Source organism: Zonotrichia albicollis, chromosome 11 (assembly GCF_047830755.1).
Source record: "Zonotrichia albicollis isolate bZonAlb1 chromosome 11, bZonAlb1.hap1, whole genome shotgun sequence".
NCBI lineage: Eukaryota > Metazoa > Chordata > Aves > Passeriformes > Passerellidae > Zonotrichia > Zonotrichia albicollis.
Genome location: NC_133829.1, coordinates 2,036,785 through 2,058,995, shown reverse-complemented (window position 1 = coordinate 2,058,995; position 22,211 = coordinate 2,036,785). Strand labels below are relative to the sequence as shown.

The window sequence follows — 22,211 nt, the reverse complement described above, 5'->3', positions numbered from 1 at the left end:
TGAAGAAATGGAGACTCTGTTCATTCTAATTAGACTTTTGGAGCAGGGACACCTGAACTGAAAAGCCATCTGAGAGCAGGCTCAGATGGTAACTCTGATGTTTTTCAGCAGCAATCACTGATTTTGCAGAAACAATTCTATTCCCATTACTAGGACTAAAAGGGTGTTTTACAGACTCTTATTTCTGAAATTTTAGAAAATGTCTCATAAGCCTTTATGTATGTCTGCTTTTATTCCTCTCTTCTCCTCCCCCCATCTAAAGTTCAAATATAGAACTACATTGCTGAAGTCCCCTGGGGTGGCAGCCTGGCAGCTACTGCAAACGTTGAATTCACAGAATTAAATGGCATTAAATAAGTGTTTCTGATTGCCTATCTCTGTTTGTGAGAGGGACACCCCAATGTGATACCAGTGGCACACTTGGCAGTTTCCACTGAAATGAATGACTGCTAAGACAGTAACCCCACAAAATAACTGGTATTTAGCTGGAAGGCAGGCTGGCATTTTGAGGCACATTAAAGGAATCTTTCTGTGATACAAAATGGTGTTGTAGACTCTGGCTACCCAAGCAGCATCAGGGCAACCTAGGGAAGCCAAGGAACAACAGGGAACTCAAGGCACTAAAATCCTGCCACTGCTCTGCTTGAGAGCCATTTCCCTGCTCTACTCCAGCATCTGACTGTGGTGAAGCCATGGGCAGCTCCTTGAATCCCACTCTACTCCCTGCCTGCTGGAGAAGGCAATCAGGAGGCACCGAGCAGAGCTGCCCAGCTGTGGGCTCTGAGTGCTGGGGGGAGAGGGGGATCTGAGCCCTTCCCAGCCAGGCATGAGGAGAATGAAGGGCAACAAGGGAGGGGAGCACAGGAAAAGAATGGAAAAAAGCAGAAAGCAAGAGCAAAACGACACAGGAGGGAGATGGTGAGCGACAGAAGGGGGGACATGGGGGCAAAGAGCCTCAGGTCTGGGTCCAGCACAAAGGACCATCCCTTCACTTCAGGCTGCTGTGGCAGGAGCATCTCAAGACCAGCCTGCTCTAGGCTGGTGACTGCAGCCATGCCTCAATATGAATCCCAGCTCCCTCTCCAATGAGGAAAAACCTGTACCTGCTTTCTGGCCTGTATCTGAGAGACAAAAATGTTTTAGTAATGTGACATTGTTCACTGTGAGTGAGCTTTTCAATAAGATACAGGACTGCACTCAACTACTCAACCAAATTCATGTTTAATGTGTCCAGAGAATCCCTGTATTGAAAGCCTGACATAAAAGGGTGGATGAGTGAGGAGACAGCAGAAAGCCTCATTTAATGTGCTGGTTTATATTTACCATAACCTGTCAGATGTCCCTTTGTTAATGGGGGGCTGTGTATAAAGCGTTCTGGTCAGGGAGATGTTGCACCTTGAAAAGCCTGGCAGCACCATCACCCAGGTGTTTCACCAGTTGTGTTTTATGCAGAACATGTAACCACCCCAGCTACCTGGAAAAACAATTTCAGGGATCACACAGGTGGTGTCAGTGGGAGCACTACAAGCAAAGGACAGGGAGGAAGATCTTTGTTTCCTGGCTTTGAAATATTGTTTCACTATCTGCAGGTCAGGCCAAGCCAGTCATGCATTGATTCTTGCAACCCTAGATGGAAGTGCAATAACTAACTCACACAAACCTTTTTCTTTCTCTTAAAAATAAAAGGTAACCCAATTGTAACTTTCTCTGTGCTAGACTTTATTTTTATGGAGTTTAAAACCTCTTACACACTCACAGAGCTCTGGTAGCTTTGTAGCACTGACCTCTCATGGAAGAGTTTGTTCTTTAAATCCTAACAAAATAACAAATATCTGCAACTCATTTCAGAATTGTGCTCAGCATTAGAAGTTAATGTACTGATTAATTTATCTAATTACAGTAAACCAAACAATCCTGCAACTGAGGCTGTTCTGTTGACTTCCTTAAAATGCAATTACCCACAGCCTCTGCTCAGATCGGATCCGCTGCTGGATATCTGAGGACTGGGCCATGATAAAATTTTAAATATTTCTTCTGGTCATGTTTCTGTTTTTCAAGTCTGTCTCTTTTGAAATATCAGAGCCTAGTTTGACATTTCATTTCCATTTCTGTATTGAAAGCAGGAAAATGTGTGGCTCCAGAGGAAGACACCGGGAGAAGCAAATAGAAGCGAATCCGTCATGGAGCTGGGGGTGGCGATGAACACAGCTGGTGTGTGGTGTCCAGGGAAAGAGAAGCTCAGTTTCTGTTCAGAGAGCTCACACCAGATCAATTGACTCCTGAAATCCCCTTTAGGAGGGGAAGGAGCTGGATCTGAGATCTCCACTGAAATGTGAGTGGCAGAGTAACCTCGTCATTCCTCCCCCAGAGGGCTGAGCAGCACTGCAACTGCTCACTGGGCAGACTTCCACTGACAAAGGAATTTTGTCACAAATGTGATTTATCCCAAACAGAAAACTTCAGAACTGTGTTCTCTTCTGAATCCCACTGTAGTGGAAGTATAAGAAGAAATTCTCAATTAAAAAGCAAAAGAGGATTTTAAATGTAATTTACCAGAATTTTAACTTGCCTTTCTTGGATGTTATGAAAGCCTCATTTCCTGTACAAGTTGCATGACCCATGTACCTGTCTTGATCATTGCTTATTTTATTAAAGAAACTATTCAATTTCAGTAAAGAAATGAGGAAAGTCTGTGTTGTGCAAGAAGCATAGGAGACATTATGGAAACTGTTACTGACAGAGTCAGAACTGATCAGGACTGGATCCCTGCTCCATCATTTCTGTTTTACATGCTCTGCTGTTATTGCTGGGGTTTAATGTGTGAAAGACTTACAGAAAAAGGAGGATTTGGATTTTGATCTGCATTAGAAAGCAAAATATTAGCAGAACCATGTAACTTGGAGGGGAAGCAGCCTCCTCATTTGGCAGCACACTGGCCACAGTCCCATCACTGGGATTTCCAAAATGCAGACGAAATGGCATTTGCAAAGATCCTGAGAATCAGAATTGAGATGTACATTTTATTTTACTTAATGGAGCATAATGCTTCCCTACAGAGAGGTCTGGGTTGTGTTTCCCTGCTCTCCTGCTATGGCAATAGCAGCCCAACCCAGAGAATTCCCTGCAATTCCGTTCCTCAGTATCTGATGTTCCTCCTGTTCATGTTCTCCCTTTCACACCTGCTCAGGATTAACAGATCCCTCCTGGGATATCCAACCCCCAAAGCTCGCACATGGAGTTTACCTAAGTCCCCTTCTCTAGGAAATTCTCTAAGGAATTTCAGGTGAGAGGAGCTGTACCTGCTATATACTCAGAAATGTTAAATATTGAGTTTAAACACCTGACAATGGCTGAGTTTCTGTTATCATTTCTATGAAGCCAGAACAATTTCACTTGTGTAGCTCTGTATTAATAAAGCTGCGCTCCAAATGTGATTCTGAGATGCACCACATCCTTTACAACAACAAAGCAAATGAAGCAAAAGAGAATGAAAAGTGAATTAAAAATACATTGATCTTGCAGATACAAAACAAAGTTGGGATAAATATTAGCATTGATGATTTCCATTCCATTATCCACAATGTGTTTTTTTTCCCAGAAAAAAACCCAAAGAAAGCAAAAAGGGAGAGGTTTAATACCATCTATCACTCAGGGAAGGGATGAAGCATGAAAGATGCCTGGGAGCAACTTAACGCCTTGGCTGTGCCTCAATTTGTCATAGTCATCCACAGAGCAAAAATGCACCTCCTAATGCATTCCAACATGTGGCATCCTGGAAGAACAGCCCAACATCTGGACATCTCCAGTACTGACTGCAGCATCATGACTGCACGTCAGGGTAATTAATTAATGTCATGTCCTGCTGTCAGATGGAGCACATGCATCCACCACACAACACAGCAAAGGATCTCACTCATCTGAGGAGAAACATCGATTCCCTCTGTAGCAGTTTTCATGCAGAAACTCCAGTGTTCACCCAAATGTGGTCAGGCTCACCATTCCATAAACCAGAAAATGAAATACAGAGGGAAAGGACGTGTCCAGAATGATGCAGCAGTTGAGAAACAGAGTTGGGAACACAGCCTGAATTCCTGAATATGAGCAAGGAATTCCAGTACTGTTGAATTTACTGATGAAAATACATCCTGTCACAAGAATTTCCATGGCATTTCAGGATTTTGGAGTGAGAATTACCACATAATTCTTTGGACAGGCTCACCATAACAGAGTTCTGCTCTCAGACACACGAGATTCCCAGGGGCTTTCAGAATGCTCTGACCTGCTGCTTAGATATTCTATGTTTTCCACCATAGCCAGCAATCCACTAAACCTCCTGCTCTGATTCAGAGATCATTCAAGTTACAGAAATAAAATAATTCATAGAATCATAGAATTGTAGAACAGCTGAGGTAGAAAGGACCCCTGGAGATCATCTAGTCCAAGTTATCAAGGACTGTATCAAGCTGAATTTTGAGATTCTCCAAGGACAGGCTCCATAATGTCTTTCAGCAGCCTATTCCAGCCTTTAATCACCCTTACAGCAGAGGGGTTTTTAATGGCTAAATGGCACTCTTGTATTTGATTGAGCTCTAAGCTGTGAACGTGAGCACTCTGAAGAGCCCTGGAGGCAGAAGCTGAGGGTGAAGGGTGGTGAGACTCTCACCAGTGTCATGGATGGGGGCTTCCCAAGAAACCCAGACCGGGGCTGCCACCATCAGATTCCATGGCTAAACAACAGCGCCCTCTTCCCAAAGGATTTCTGAATAAGCTCTGACAAAAAGAATCCTTCACCTGATGCTGAAAACAAACTCACTGAGCTTTGTCCTGCAGCTCCTATGGCCCATAGCCCCACCAGGTCTGCAAGGGAAAGGCACCACTTTCTATTGGCATTCCTAAACTGGAATCTGGGGAATTCCAGTGGCTGGAATTTGTCCTAGAAGAAGGAGATAATATTTACAGAGATGAATGTATTATTGCTATCCCAACTGAAGTGGGTGCCATGTAATTGGGAAGCACTAATAGGCTAAAGTAGAAGATGAAGCAAAGGTTATTCTGGATTCCCAAGAATTCCTCAAACTTCCACTTCTGTCTCCCTATCTCCCACCCTAGCAGTAAATGTGCAATCTCTATGGAAAAATTGATCTTCCATATGAATCCTCATATCTTTCTGCAAACCTGCCTCCTTCTGCAGTTTGTTCCAGGATTTGATCTTTATTTAGGAAATTATCACTGCAATGTAGATAAGTCAGAGAGGACATCAGATTTTGAGCCTTGGCTAAAAACTCTCCTGTAATCAATTTTTATGGTTTACTCACAAAGCTGCATAATTGGAACACTGCAGCTCTGTACATGGGGTTCAGAAAGGTGAGATTTAAGCAGACAGTAGCAAAGTTGAGAAACTCTTACCTCTAAATCACCCCAAGTGTCCGCTGTTTCATGTTTCAGCTGCTTCTGTTAAAATTTGAATTTTGCTGGCTAATTTCACCCTCTACCCTGAATTTGATGCACATATTTTTAAGCATCCTGGTCAGGATTTTAAAACCTGTCAGCCTCTGGCTTTCACATAAGCAGGCACTGTGTGATAGGCAGAGAAGCTACTGCAAATGAAAATGATGAACAGTGGAGACTTTCCATGTTGAATGACCACCCTCCATGATCAGAGAATAAGTGTTTTATCTCTCTTTTTTCTGGTTGATGCCCATAAACTCTTCCTGATATAAAATAATCTCAGTAACAATACACACATAATTTCCATCTGGCATTTACTGTTATTCCTAATGGAGCCTAAATCCTTCTTGCACAGCACACCCCAGAGCCATGAAAGTGGATAAAACCTACTGCTACAAAGTAGTTGTGGATGGGAACCTTTCTCACACACTCTCCTTCCCTTTTCCACCTTTCTCCCCTACAGTTCTTCAAGCAGAAGACTCTGTGTACCAGTAGGCTCCTTCTGATTTCCCTGCACAACCCAGAAACTTATTGTGCATTGTTATTCTCTGACTTTACTCATCTTTTAGGTCACTGATCATATTTCAGGAGTTCTTGCCATTACAAAGACAGACACCCATATCTGTGACACTTGGGGCTCTTCCCAGCTCCCCTGACAAATGGCCTTCACTGGGCTTTTCTGGACAAGACTGAAGTCTTTAGAACTCTCATTTTCACTCCCAAACATCCAGATATTCTGCTGGGCTAACACAGGCATGTTTAATAAATAAAATCTTGCTGTTTCTCTGCACTGAATCAGGTCTTTTGGACCTGTGTAAGGAAATGACTGGAAGATGTGCTTGCTATATAGCACACAGTGAAGGCAATCAAATGTGTAAGGAAAGGTCAAGACAAAAGGTGTAAAGTATTTTCATGAGTACAGAAATACAAGTGAACTTTTGACTGTGTAAATTTTCCCTAATGTGCAAAATTCCTGGTGTTTCACCTCTGTTTTTTCAGTAACAAAATAAACCCAGTCTATTGAAAACTGCACTTTCTTTGCTTGCATGATCCTTCCAGGCCAAGAAAAGGCATTTTTGGCAGTTGAATGCACTGTAACTTCCAGCATCCCACTTGAATACGTTGTGTTTAAACATTACATAGTGTTTATTGAAGCCATAGTGCTGTAAAAGACATTTACATCCCTTCATAAACACTTCAACAGGTTTCCTTGCCAGCACCAAAAAAAGACAAATGCCACTTGAACCTGAGCACTTCATCTCTAAATCCTTCTGTCTGGGTATCACCTGGTTCAGATTCTTGTCCTGATTTAAGTTCAGATGGCAATGAATTCCCACAGAGCCTCTGCTCACCAGTGGGAAGGGGAGGAGAACTGGAAAAGGGTCAAACCCACTGGTTGAGATAAGAACAGGAATAAGAATAATAATATAAAAAGAAGAAAAGGAAGAGGAAGAAGAAGAAAGAGAGGAATAAAACCAAGGAAAGAAAATTGCTGCACAACACAATTGCTCATCACCCACTCTTGGATGCTCAGCCCATCCCAGGACAGGAATTGGTGCCTCCCAGTTTATTCACTGAGCACAACATTCCCTGGTATGGAATATCCCTTTGCCCAGTTCTGGACAGCTGTCCTGGCCATGGGCCCTCCTGATTTCTTATGGGCTCTTCCCTGGCAAAGCAGGAGAAAATGGAAAGTCCTTGACTTAAGGTGAGCACCACTGAGCAACAGCTAAACATCAGTGTGTGATCAATATTATTCTCATCCTAAATCCAAACCACAGAACTGGATGAGCAGCTAGGAAGAAAAATAACTCTATTCCAGCTGGAACCAGAAAAATCTTCGCCCTTATTAACCTGCCTGTGGCATCTCCCATCACCATTCTATCCTCAGTCCTTCCACTTCACTTTCTTATTTAAAAAAAAAAAATCTGTAATTTCTCCTTGGTAGAAAGAGCCAGTAACTGTCTGCTCACAAGGCTGAAATTGTAGGTAGCTCACATGCATCACAGTGTTCATTTGTGAAACATCCAAATTCAGCTATGGATTGTCTCAAGGCCGTTACCTGCACACTGACCTCCTTTCCTATCCCCACCTGCTTCTGCCTGCTGTCTCACATTGATTATTTTCCCAGAATTTCCCTTGAATTCCTTCTCTGTCATATCTCAATCTTGATTTTGCCCTGTTTTTTTATTCCATGTCTCCATGCATATCACCTTCCCCTGCTTTTCTTGGCTTTGGTCTCTGTTCACAACTCTGTTTGCAGTCCGTGGTTATGTTACAACCACCTCCTCTGGAGTGTCAGGTATGATGCTGGCACACCATCTGCTCAATTATTTCCTCAGGTCACGACACATTCCCTCATTTCCATGCTGTTCCTTCTGGAGAGCTGCGGGCCTGCTCCTCTCCCTGCCCGGCTCCATTGGCGGGAGAACAAAACGCTCACCTGCGAGCAGCGCGCGAGGGCTCTGATCCCCAGCCCTGCATTTACAGCCACATCTGCACTTGTTAAAGTCCTCTGCTGTCTCATTATTTCTCTTCCCAACAACAAGGCAGACAAGCTGTCAACAAACACTCATTTCACTGGGGACACAAGGTATCTGCTCCTATGGTAAACGCTTTTTCTGGGTTTTTTAAGGACTACAAATAAGTATCAGAGTATTATTTGAGGGGCTTAAGAGGGATTCTTGTGAGTGTAATTTAGAAGAACAGGATTTCTCGGAGAAACTTCTGAAAATACTTCAGAACCTTGCTATCAAACTCACAATAGCACAAACACTGGGTAAAACAAAGAAAACTCCCTGAAACTTTCTTATTTTATGCCGAGTGATTGAAGATCACCACGACCTCCTCCTGCATGGAGAAGCTACCAGAAATGCAAGTGATTTTAAGGCTGAAGAGAAACTCCAGAGTGTCACCTGTGCAATGGCAGACACATCTCTAGAGAGGTCTCTTATTCCTACACAGATATTTTATTGACATGGAAAGAACTTCAAAACCAGTAAGTACAGAACCCTCCACCGAGCTGCCACGTCCCCATTGTTGGAAAAGAAATGAAATTTAGCAAAATGTTTTATTATAGTTTAGTTATGAGTTTTGTGTGAATTGGTTTGTAAAAATAATTTTGTAGCCGTTGATATTATGTGATTGAGTTTTGTGTAACCCTGGCAAGTAGCTTTAGAAACCTAATAAACATTAAGCCAGGGTAGGAGAGTAAGAAGACTAACCGGTTTAGAGATAGCATACAATAGGACAGGTAGAAGATTTATGATTTTGCTCGTGAACTAGGGAATGTATTACAAGGGTCCGTAGTTTGGCGAAGGGCCACTGTTTCTTGGAGACTTTGTTATGAATTGCTTGTGTATAAAAGGAAAACACCCATGTGTGAATTTTGGGGTTCTGTTTTTGGGGACGCTAGTCCGCAGGCCCCCGGGCCCTTCAATAAAGCGCCGCACAAAACTTATCCGAGTTTTGTGTCCTTTATCGTTCGGGCAACACCATTAGGCGTGGAGGAGCTCGGTGCCACCACTGTCACTTCAAACTGCCGGGTTTCATCATTCTGCGCAGCCTCCTGCAGATGCAGCCATCACACATCTCTAAAGTTAGCAAAGCTGCCTCCAGGCTGTATTTTAAATGCAGCCCACCCAAGACACCAAGGGCAGCTGTACATTAGAGCCTCCCTCTCCCTAGCACAGATATTAACTGTGGCTGAGCTCTTCCCAGCCCACCAGTGCCACCCCTTCTCAGCTCCAATACGGGCCCAGTCAATCCAGACGACAAATTTACTCAACTCCCACTGAAATCAAGGATAAATGAGGACTTCCCGCCCTATGGAGGCTGAGCTAAGTTCACACAAAATTAGGGTGAAGCCTGAGGACAAATCTCAGCATGTAACACTTTCCCTTGGAGCAGACACTGCCCACGTTGAACACCAGGTTAGTGGGAGGGGACAGGACCATGGGGACTGCTCAGTGCAGCCAAAGAGCAGCTGAAATACACCCAGCTGCTGTTTCCTGAAATAAAGTATTTCAGGATCTTGGTATGTAGACTCTGAAATTCAAGCCTAAACAAAGGAACCCTCAGTAGCAGGGAAAGCTGTGTGTTCATGTGCCTGCCTCCCATGCCTGGGCACACTCCCTGCTGCTCTTGCAATGATTTCCTGGCTGTGCCTCAGCTCTCGGGTATCCACACACAGCCAGGCTGCTGTCTAACACTGTGTGATGAATATCTGCCATTTTCTAACAAATTTTAGCTGCTGGAGGCCCAAGATAAATTTCAAGTCTAACTTTTGAATGAAACATTTGGTTTCCCTTTTTGATTTCAATCCTTAAACATGGCCCAGGAAATAGTATTTTATCTAAGAAGAACAGCAGCTTTTAAAAAATCCTAAGAGCATGGGATGGAGCAGTAGGCCCTTTCCCAGTTATAGCACTTGTCTTTGGGGACAGGAATTCATAACCCAGCAAAAGTCAGAACAGGCCTCAGGCCTCTCAAGCGTCAGGTGCCTGAAATAGCTCCTGAGGGATTTCCTGATAGCTCAGTGTTGGACAGTGAGCAGAGCTCTGCCCTCTCCAAGCATGCCTTGGAATCCCTCACCATGTCTAACACAGGGAAAAGTGCTTTAGAAGCTTTCCCAAGGACCACTAATTATTTTGTGTGTATATTTTAGCACGCAAAAACCCCAGAAATACTTTTGAGTGGGTGTCCGCAGCTGAGATTTTTGCCAATGCTTTGCAAAAGGAAATTTTGCTCTTTTTTCCAAGTGACAGCTCTTAGTGACCAGGCCATAAAATTATACCAATGGTACTTTTAAATTGATCTAAAGTCTGTTCATTTGTGTAGTGCACATTTAAAGCCACATTATTGTAAGATGCTCCAGTAATGAAATTCAGCATTAGCAATTCAGTTCATTAAAGAGGATATTTTAGTAGGTTCTTTCTTTTATAGCTATTACTCTGTCTAAAGTGAGAAAAACCTCAGTCAAATTAATAAAACTAACAACTCGTCACACATACGCTGCCTCTCTGTGAAGTCTGCTCTGCTCTCACCAGTTTGGCAGCCAAGGGAAGATGTATGGGAGCCAAATTCCCTCTTGCATAACCACACAAACCTGCACGGGAATGCGTTTAGCCCGTTCAGTGCTTGTAACCATGGTTTCATTTACTGAAAGTTACCCTGAAAATCCAAAGTTTTAGTCAGCCATCGAGCCATTCCCCAGATGAGAGAGCAGCCAGCCAGCTCAGTGGTGCTGCAGGCTCAGAGGGGCTGTGCTTCGGGAGGGCTTCACTGTTGCTCTGTTACAAACACCTCAGCAACACTGAGCTGCTCTGGGACACAACTGCCCCGGACAGCTCTGCCTGCTCCCAAAGCCTCACACCCAGCTCCCTGCTCCAAAACCTAAATGCCTTTTCTCGCTCCCTTTTGTCCCCTGACATACTGCCCTACTGACAGCAATCAGTAAGGCTTTAGACAAGGTTTGCTCACAGCTTCCCTTTTCAGTTTTCAGCGGGAATTCGGTGTTGGATTCAAACTGATTTTGCAGAGATATCCAGCATAAAGAATTGCAGTTCAGTTCCATGGAACACAGAATTTCCATCCTGCTCAAGGATAGCTCAGCAGGGGCTGTGCCCAGGTCACTGGGTCTTACCTGTCCTCTCACCTCCCCTTTGTCAGCTGTGAGACCCAAGCAATGCTCACGCCCCTGCTCATCCTGGATGACACTCAGTAACTACTGGCCCCTATAAAAGAGATCCTCACCAACCTGGTTTCCACCTCATCTCATGAGCTCCCACTCAGGTAATGACTTAAGCATTTATCTAACTTAAAGAAGTTAAGATTGTTCCTTATTGACTTTAAAAGGACTATTCATATGTATGAAGTACAAGGCTGGATCAAGCCTTGAGAGCAAGGCACGAGCTGGAAGACAGAACTCCAGGGACTGGAACAGACAGAGTCAGGTCAGCTCAATTGACTCTTCAAATCATCCAAAAGAGGGAGTCTCAGAGGAGAGCTGGGAGTGCTGGGGAAATGATCTGTCACTACCTTGGCTTTAGACACAACCAGCTGATTTAGAGAAGGAAGAACTCTCCCAGACTCTGACAGGGAAGATGAAGGTGAAAAGTAGAAGGACACAGGGTGCTGAATTTCTATTTTTCACTCACTTTAGTACAAGACTTAGAACAACTGGCAGCTGATCTATTCATCACCAATGAATCACACAGAAGTACAGAAAGCAGTTCCTTCCCAGAGTAAATCTTGGATCTACTTTTCCTTTTTCAGGATGAACCCTTGCCCTTTGCCCAGCCCTGTTACTGTGGGAGAAGCCCAGGCTCTTATCCCTCCAGTACCTTTCCATAAGCTTGCAGCACCTCCCAAGTGGTTAATTCATGGAAGCTGAGAGGATACAGGACACACATCCCTCACAAAGTGAGGAGAAACTGCCACAAATGACTGGGCAGATATCAACAGCTTCAGCAAGAGACAAAATATTCCCACCGAATGAAAAGTGATGGATCATCCTGGTTTAATGCAGCCAAATTATCTGTGTAAAAATACATGCAGGACATGCTGCTGTGCCACCAACGGCACTGCACAGCAGCTTGTGTTTACATCTCATTCCCTGTCACAGGCTGTCCTGCGTGGGCTGGGCCCAGGAAGAGCTGCTGCCACAGAGCCTGGGAACACATGAAACCCAGGGCCTGAGCCCTGGTGCGTGGGCCCAACATCCAGCAGAGGCAAAAATTAAACACAAGCTGTTTACCTGATTACACCAGTTCAGCAGTGATTGAAGGGAGATAGGTGTTTTTTAAGTTTAAGGAAGAGCAAATTGTTAGAACTGAGAGACAGAAATCAATTCCACTCTGTAATTGCTATGGAAAGATCCTTCTATGAGCCTCACTGGAGTTTGATTTTGTACATTTGCATCTCTTTGCATGATGCAGTTGTCACTGAATCTGCAAATCACATCAAAATTAAGCTGTAATTTGAGCTTGGCTTAAATGAAAAGTGTGTTAAAACTTTGAAGTCCACATGCTATGGGTATGAAATCCTGTTTCAGCTAAAGCAATAATTAAGACTGGATCGCAATTGCAGTTTAACAACTTCAAACAGATCTTTAGAAACTGCCTCTAAACCCAGCAGCTGCAATGGCAAATGAAACACTTGGGCTGTGGTGGAAACAGGGACGTTGTACCTGGTTCTGTGACCTCATCTTGCATACAGCAGTCACTGAGGTACAAACCCACAGTGACAGATCCCAGATGAGCCATGGGCACAGGCCTGGATCTAAGCAGAAGCCCACTAACAGCTTCGAGAGCTGTGGTCTTGCACCTTCACAACTCTTGGGTGGACTCTGGTGGTTTCCTGGTCAGTCCCTTCCAAAAAATCTGAGGATGAAAAATCAGCTAATGATTCTGGCAGAACAGCCTCCCACATGAATTTTGTTTGAGTCTGAATTCATGAACCAGGGATCTTTCCTTTGAACTTCATTTCCTCTCCAGAAATAGTTTAAAGCAGTTGGAGAGCATGAATGCCAAAATCAAGCCTGAAAACCACCACAGCCTCACTTTAAAACACTTCATTTTTCTCCTGAGAGTTCTGCTGTTGCTTTCCATGGCTTGTCAAACAACCCCGTTCAGATTTAGCACAGAATCTGCTGTTCCCATTCATCACGAGCCTCAGGACTGAGGCACTCCAGCTGCTCCAGGGCTATACCCTTAAAAGTGATCTTGCTGTGATGTTACAACAGCCTGTTGTTATGACCTTGGCTATTTTTGACAAAGAGATAAAGATGAAATAGGTTCTTGTTCCTAATGACAGCTTGTTCAAAACATCCTTTCCAAGGAAAACTATGTTATCCATATGTATACCTTATGGATCAGCCAATGCCAGACAGCAGCACTATAATCTCTCTGCCCCAGGTGACACAGCAAGAAAAATGGTTTGGCTTTATTATGCCAACATCTCTTTAATTGCACTTTGGGAAAGTACTGTGTTTTCTCTCAAAACTAATAACAAATCAAACACTTTGAAAACCGCTTTATTTTTTCACTACAACCTCTGTGTTTGTTTGCTTGGAAATTTCTCAAACTGGCACACACAGTTTTGGAAGATTTTTGCTTTTAATTTGGGATTCTTGCCTGGAACTTTCTTTTTTCCTGCCTGTTACCCCATTTTCAAGAATGCCCTCTTAACCAGAAAGATTTCTGTGCCCTTCCTCACAATAAATAATGCTCATGAGAGTCAAATTGGTCTTCAATAAAATTACCTGATTAACATCTTGAAAGAAAGATCACCTTATTCCTCACAGGCCTGATGATTTCAATTAAAGATTTGTATTAATTTCACTGAAGTTTTTTAGCTGTTCCTTCAAAACTAATTGAACAACCACCTAAATACTTAAAGCAGATGAAAAACGTATCCTATTTGTGTAAGGATAAGCTTAAATTCTTTGCTGGATGGTGGCCTAAAGGCCTGTAAATACAGATGGCTGTGAGCAAGACCCAGAAGAGGCCAGGTAACCACCAACAGGCAATTATATCCCCCCAGAACTTCAAGCCAGTATATCATACTGTTTGAAGCTAATTGCTTTGAAATAATTGGAAAGGTGAGCAGGTAAGTTCACACAGAGCATTTGCAATCTTGCTTTGTATTTAAAAAACCAACAGTCCAGATTGCATGGACAAAACGGGCATGATTCAATAAAATAAGTTAAAAGGGAAGGGAAAGGTATGCAGTGGTCTTTAAAAAGGATTTTCCTTTTAATTTTTAGCATCATTAAAATGCTGAAAACATTTTGTTCAAGAGCTTCTTTAGTTAATACCTCATTACTTCTCTTTTTATTGTTATGGTAATCAAGCCTTAATATATTGCAGCTTTATAGCATGAAATCAAGGCTAGGCCTGTGGGCATGGACAGATGTACACCAGCATGCAGTAAAACACAGGTACAGAGACATGCAGAGCTGAATATGGCACTGGGGTTTTTTATAATTGTTTAGCAATTCATCTGAAGTTATTTTAACCTTGACAACAGATGAACTCTAACATGTACCATGATCAGTCACTGAAAAGCAAGTTTTGTAACTGTTGTCTTACAGGCTGGGTTCTAGGAAAGCATGAAACCAAGTCTGAGCAAGATGATTAAATTGTTTGCATGACTACAGGCTGTAGCTGTAACAATTCAAAACATTTCATTGAGAATATTTTAGCCAAGGGAGAATGGTAACGCTGGGGAACTGCATTTCACACCAGGACTTTGCCTCTCTGTGGGAAACTGGGGCTCAGTGTCAGCATTCAGACCCTCTCCAAGAAAGAGGAATATTCAGATCTTCCCTGGTTCTGAAGTGAACCTGGACCTTGTGCTGGAGCTTTGCTAATGGTTGAATTTCACCCATCAAATCAAGTGAAAGTTAGAAATAACTTTTAGAAAGTTATAATGGCTGTGTCTGCAGGGTGTTGAAATTGTATCTCAGGAAGAGTGAGCACCCTTAGATCTTCCCTGAGTAAATGACAACACACGACCCCCAGTGTCAGGGAGCTCCCCTTCTCAGCAGTGCTTGCAGGAGAGATCACTCAGGAAACCATTCCAGCTCCCGGGAGCTTTGCTAAATTTAAAGGGAGTGTTTTGGCTGGCAATCGCTCTCCCAGTGAAAGCACTTCAAACAGCCAACATGAAAAGCAATATGCCAGTGACTGCATCAAATCCCTGATCCTGAGGGATGCCTTGGGAAGTTCTCCAGCCCCACGGGTTTGGGGTGGCACCATTGACCACCAGCCTTGCTTTGTCCTGAGCACGCCCTGCAGGAACGTGCCCAAGAGCCTTTGGCTCTGTGTGCCCTTCACTGGGTACCAACAGTCATGAAGGAGCAGAAATAGCTACAGGTGACACATTATTCCAGTAGAAGTGAAAACTGTTTTCCACATTATAACTGGATAACAGTAAAATATGATTTAACACATGGATCAAGTATCAGAAAAACGTGGCTAAGCTCAGATAGGCAAAGCTTCCAGATTCCCCCTTTCTTGGAAATACTGGGAGTAACAATGTGCTGTATTCAGCTGAAATCTGTTCCTTTAAACCTTTGAATTTAAACAAAGTCTCCTAAGAATGAATAATCCAGTCAGCCAAACTTCTAGCACAAAGGTGAGCAGCTCTCAGGTGCAGTAAATCTGACTTTCCCTCCTAGGAGCATTTCACTGGGCAGAGCCTGTGGGATCAGACCCTGGGACAGGAACACGTGTTCCCCAGCATGTAACAAGGGGAATGAAAGACAATGGGCACTATAGGCCAGCAAACACACTAATTATATTAATAAAATGAAAGCTTAAATTTTGAAGCTAATCCTGGGCTATCATTTATAAAAGTTAACAGGGCATATTTAATTTAGGAATTGGCTAACACTTCTCTTTCCACCACTGAAACCTCATAAATGAAATATACTGGATCCCTGCCCAGTGCGGAAATAAAAGTTATGAATAATGTTTCTATCTCAATCATTGTCAGTGCTTTAATATTCCTAATTACTTTAAAAAGCTAAATATTCAATATAGGAAAAACCTTCTTTTTCTTTTATCTCCACTTGCAAGATTAGAGCAATTTAATAAGAGTCACTGGGTAGTTTTAGTCCACAAGACCATTCTGTACTTTGACATCTTATCCTTTCCTGGCCATTTTTACACAGAATGAAGTGCTTTTTACTTTGTGAGTGCACATGTGTATACATGTTATCTGTATCTGTATGCCCTTACTGTCATAGTCTTTTTATTATTATTATTATTATTAACTTCTGTTAGTGCTCATGTACTGTACAAATACTCAGTAGTAGGATAAACTAAGTCTAGTACTATAAATAATAGTACATGAGTACTATTACATAATGGTACATAACATTACATGAGTTCCTGAGAATCCATACAATATCTCACAATTAATGTTGTGGGTTTTTTTAAATATTTTTAAAGATAGATATTCAATATATCATGATGTCCACTTTTCCCCTTGTCTGCATTCCAGGTAATGTTGCTTCAAACCCCATAGCAAGGCTTTGTTTCCATCCTTGGAATCATATAACCCCAGAATGGTTTGGGTTGGAGGGACCTCACTGATCACCTCATCCCAACCCCTGCCATGGTTACTCAGGGCTCTGTCCAACCTGCCCTGGAACCCTCCCAGGGCTGGAGCATCCACATCCCCTCTGGACTAAAGCCCTTCCTCCCTGCTCCTCTCCTGCTGGAATATTCAGCAGAGCTGCAGACAAAACCCCAGGAACCCATCCAGGAATCTGCTGCCTTCAGCCTCTGGTTGTGTTCACCCTCAGGCACATTTACCTCCCATTCCCTTCTAACTCCTCCCTCTATAGATCCCTCCTCTGTTCCCTTCTTTTTCTTAAGATCCCAATCAATTTGGGAGAGAGGGAGGAAGCCAACACAAAACAAAACACCCATTCAGTTTCATTTCACAGCATCTCTACCCATGCAGCTTTATTTACTCGCCTGATGCACAAATTGACTCCATTTATCAAGCTTATTCCTGTTTTGTCAATAATGTCTCAGGCCTGTGTTACGTCACACTCAGATGTTTGTGCCTGTTCCATTCCAGCATGAACCAACCACTTCAACTCACCGTGCCCAATTAAGAGAGTTTAACAAACACAGCCTTGCCAGCTGAAAGAATTGAAAGCCTCAAGTGTGGATTAATTTCCTATCCAAAGGTGCAGAACTCCCAACTCCCATTTCCCTGACTTTGGAAGTATGGATTTAAGGAATGGATTCTAAGTCAGAGGAGAGAATTTGGGCTGCCTGAAAAGTCAATGGCAAAACTCCCCCTGGCTTGAACAGGACAAGAATTCTATCTGGAGAGAGTGCTTTCCAAGCAGCTCCAACACTCCACAGAGTATTTCATGAAGAATGTGCTCTATTAAAGATGTGAGAGAGAAAAAATTCTTTATAGAGCTCTATTATCCGTACTGGTGTCCTAATAACAGGACCAAAAGCATTAACAGCATCCTCCACTGCATTTCACATTTCTTTGCAAAACACAACTAAAAAAGTCCAATGTCATTATCCTGGGAAAGGGTATTTTCACATATTCATAGAACCACAGAATGACTGGGGTTGAAGGGACCTTAAAGGTCATTTTGTTCCAGCCCACTATGAACTTTTACAAAATAACCAGCAGACAACACTCATTTTTCCATTCAAATAATCCAAGTTCTAAGGCCACTGCTTTATAATACCTGGTTTTTAATAGCAACACATATTTTTATCATATTTTGGTATCTTTACTCACCACTTGAGCAATCAGTCCCTCCCCAGCCTGGTTCACAGTGACACGTGTCAGGAGAGACACATCTTCCATGCACACACTCCTCTGTGCACAGTGCTGTTGAGAGGAAACAACACACAGCATTGTAAACATATTAACTGGTTGCTAAACATACCCTCAACAATGCCTTAGAGAGCAATATTTTATTTAAAAATATTAAACAGAGCAAACACACACACAAAAAATTACTCACAAGATTTAATTATTGCTAAGTGACCAAAATAAAATATAGGTCTCTTGACAGCAATAAATTCATTTGTCACTTCAGCTCTGCAATGAAAAACTCACACACCAGAAATTCCTTTGGTTAGCAGTTTTGCTTCATAATAAAGTTTTTACCGAACTGACATTTATTATTATTATATTACAGAACAGCAGCTTCTTATATCGCACTCAAATTGCAACTGCTCATAAGACAAAATGGAGCTCAGTCTTGAAAGTATATTAAGATCCAAAATAGATTTCATTTAAAAAACAGCTCCAGGAAAATAAATAATTTGACTCCATGATGCAGTGGCTGTAAGTGCATTTTTGTCTTTTCAAGGTCAGCCAGTGTTCCATAACTGCAGTTCTCTGTGTCACTGGTTTAATATTGGAAGTTCGATATCCTCAAGTTCAAACCAAGACAAACAGGTTGGCTGAGGAACAGCTCACAGGTTTTAGGATTCTCTTTTCCTGCGCTGTTTCAGTGTCTGACAGCTTCCAGTGTGTGCCCATCACATACTAAATAGCCTGCAGAGCACTGAATAACTGCTTTAAAGACTGAACTTTGTTGCTTTCTACCTTGTTTCCATTTTATCACTGAGGACACTGCCAGAAACTCCTTGTGCCAGAGACTCAAACTGGACAGTTAAGATGGAACACTTCATTTCCACCTAGACCAACATGTATGGGTTATTGAAAACATGAAGCAGTGGCAATGAGGTCACTGTATTAAATTGTATGTACATATATATAAAAAACATTATTTAGTTCATATATAATCAATGGTCATATATCCTGTGTTTTTATATCAGGTGGGAAACACGGGTATTGAGTTTATTCAACCAAGAACTGCCTGAAGCTGGACTACAAAAGACTTATCCCAAGACAAAGATAATTCCTTCCTGTTCACACCAAGGCTAGCAAAGCTGATTTGGGAAGTAGCTTTGGGGTGCTGTAGTGAAAATGGAGCTGAACCACCCAATTCCTTTGAAATCAGCCAGCAAAGCTTCTGGAAGTTTCCCTGATCTGCAGGTGGAATGAAAGCTGGAACCCTTTCAGTTCCCAGATCCCTCCTGCACCAAAAGTTCTCCACCTCTGCCTTGTCTCCTGCTACACCTGGCACTGCTTGGACTCAGACTGGGTCACACCTTGGACCCACACCCAGCTGCCAACAAAGCTCATGGAAACATCTCTGGTGGGATCATTGCAGACCAAACCCACTGAGCTGTTCACAAAATATTTAAATCCAACATCAAAAAGCAGGTGAACTTAGAATAATCCTGTGGGACAAACTTTCCTGCTCTTTATCCAGCAGATCCCACGTGACCAGTGATTAGAAGGCTGCCTCGTTAAAACGACTGCAAGATCTTTCTAAATTAATAATTTCCTTTCTACGTTTGCTGCATGTCAAAAATGCAATTTATTCTTATTCCATATCTTGTGTTTAGACAGTATTGCAGTGGGCATGAAATATTCATAGCTAATCTCTAGTCACTAATTGTCCTAATCTTTTGTGCATTTATTTTACTCGAGTTAGGCCTTCTGGAGACAGTGAAGCATCCTGCTCTACAGCTGTGGGATGAAATTCAGGACAGGATATTAGATAAACAGGATATTTCAATAAAAATATACACACCTTCCTAGAATCATTTGAAAATGGCTGGTTATCCAGAACAAGGAGAAGTTCACACATAGAACAGTCACAAATTTATAGGTTTTTATTCAAACTACTGTGAGCTAAAAGATACAGGATATGCTGGGATAGGGATACCTTGGGAATTGTGTCCTGCACAGCTTTGATTTCTCATTGATGTGACATCCTAGTTGCATAAGAGATGTGGAAGTCAAAACTGAGATTTTGCTGTTGCCTGTATGGACATTTGCAATAATAAATCACTCTAACATGTAAAAGGTGCAGCATTTTTCACCCTTTTAACTCGGCCATGTTCTCACCTCAAGGCAAATACTGTGAGTGAGAAGGTTCATGGGAGACTGGTTCTTTACTCTTCCAAATAACAGAACTCCTCCACATTACTGCTTTAAATTTGAGCTGATTTCCACACAAATTTATCACACCTCAATTATGTTAACATAAATATGAAATAATAGTAACTAATTAAGCAATGAAGTTTCCTTGATCACTTATCTAGCTGCAGTCCTATGGGAAGACTGCAACGTGAGACTTAGCAGCAAGACTCAAGAGAGAACTCATTCTAAAGCACTCAGATACATGAAAAATAATAAAAAATATATTATAAAGAACTGTATCCTTGTTTTCAGGTGTTCTGAAGTCCCACATCGCCGAAGATGACGATGTTTAATGAGCAATTAAAGATTCAAGTAAGGTGAAGATGCTTCTTGGAACCGTGGGCTGTCTCATCTCTGGTTGATTAATTGCTAAACAAGCACTGTGAGCTCAGAGCTCACTAGTGACTAATTCCAAGTGTGGGGGTCACAGAAAACCCCCTTTTTTAAACAGAGAAGCTTTGACAGAAAAAATTTTATTTAAACTGGCAAACAATCAGACTCCTGCTCTGACTGATTCAAATCAGGCTTATAAAGGTCATATTAGGGTACAGCTCTAAAGTTTTACCATAGCAAATAAAATTTGGAATTTCTCCTATAAAAGGGAAGTCTTGCCTTGCTCAAGCCTTTAGAGTTTAAATTAATTTTTCATTCTATTAACATTCAACATAATAGGATACAATGGTCCCCAAGGCATTCTTCATAATACACTTTGTACAGTGGTTTGCAAATGATCCTACTAGTTAATGGAACTATAAAAATTACTTGCACATAAAGGTCAAGAAAAATAAAGATAAGTACATACTTTCTGACACTGTCCTGTTCAACACTCAGCTAAAGGCCCCTGGAGTAAAGAAAACTTGTCCTAATGCAAGGAATATAATTCCTCCCAGTATAATAGCCCAAGCACTTCAACCTTTGGAATTCCAGACTTTTTATGTCTGCATTTTCCCTCGACCACTTCACTTGAGCAATCCAGCACCTCATTGATCAGTGTGTTATTAGCATTCTTGGCATGAGTTTGACATCAGTTTGTAGTTTGATTCAGCCTGGTAATAAAATGACCTACATCAAAGCCCTGCCAAAATGCCATCTTTGTCGCAATGTGTTTAGCATGAGTTATTTGCCCACATTCAAGGTTACACAGCAACTGCTCCTTATCATGCAATAAAGGCAACAAAAGGGTTCTGTAACAATCCATTTGATGCTTATCACTTACTTTATAATTACAGACTGGGCTTTTTTTAACATATAAGGTCAATCCTCAGGGAAACAGACCTAAAGATTAAACTCTTTTCACACCTGAAATGGCTGCACTGAGGAATGGATGTTAGAGAAATGGATTCTACTAGTGCTTATTCTTTAATCGTTGCCCAGAATTTGAATTCAGATATGATAAATGGTTTGTCTGTGTCTCCTCTCCACAAAGGTGTGAAGTGCCCAGAATATTGCAATGAGGAGAAGGGCTCAGAGGAGCAGACTGCAGAATATTTCCACTGCAGAGTTCCTTCACCTAAGGGGCACCACAGGGAGTTCATCCCAGACAAAAGCAGGGATGGAGAATTGCTCTCTCTTCCTTGATGCTGCATTCCTCTGTATGGACCCAAATCATGATGTTGTGGGGTTTAACTTTGTTGTTACACCCTCTGTGACACCCTGCTCATCACATCATCCACCCCCTGACTGCTGGCACCCACCCAGCTCCACAGAGGTTGAGGTGCATTTAGGGAAGAGTTTCATCCCAGGGAAAAGTATGGAGTGATTAACAAGGAAAAATTTTCCTTGTCCAAAAATATAACTTGTACATTTATTTCACAAAAGACAGAGTCACAAACAACCTAATTTGTGCTTGCACTGGAGTGTGGTAACATTTGTGGTGGTCCTTAGAACCTGTGGGAGTTCACAGCTACCGACCCAGCAACTTCCATCTGCCACTGTCCCACTTTGCCATGCCAGACAAACAGAATCCCTCCAAAACAAAGAGCAGGGTAATTACAAAGTGTGAAGGGCCCAGAGCAGAGCAGAAATCAGAAATGAGGAATCACTCCTTGGGCTGTGCTGGCTCACGGCAGCGCGTGCCGGAGCATTCCGTACACGCCGGAGGTTCCTGGGCTCTGTGGGACTCCTGCCCAGGACCACAGAGCAGCCAGGAGGTGACAGAAAGCATAAATAACTGGAGATACATTATGATAATGGAAAACATTGCTAAATGG

At 42.4% G+C, this 22,211-nt stretch overlaps 1 protein-coding gene across 10 annotated transcripts in view; it reads right to left on the bottom strand.

The window, feature by feature from the left end:
• MEGF11 (multiple EGF like domains 11) overlaps positions 1–22,211 on the bottom strand; it is a 276,771-nt gene that overhangs the window by 155,560 nt on the left and 99,000 nt on the right. For all 10 annotated transcript variants that reach the window (XR_012582071.1, XM_074549142.1, XM_074549141.1 and 7 more), the window contains one exon: positions 17,734–17,826. Coding sequence is in view for 9 of the 10 variants with exons in the window: in XM_074549142.1 (XP_074405243.1) it covers positions 17,734–17,826 (93 nt within the window). In the remaining variant the exon portion in view is untranslated. The remainder of the gene's footprint in view (positions 1–17,733; positions 17,827–22,211) is intronic.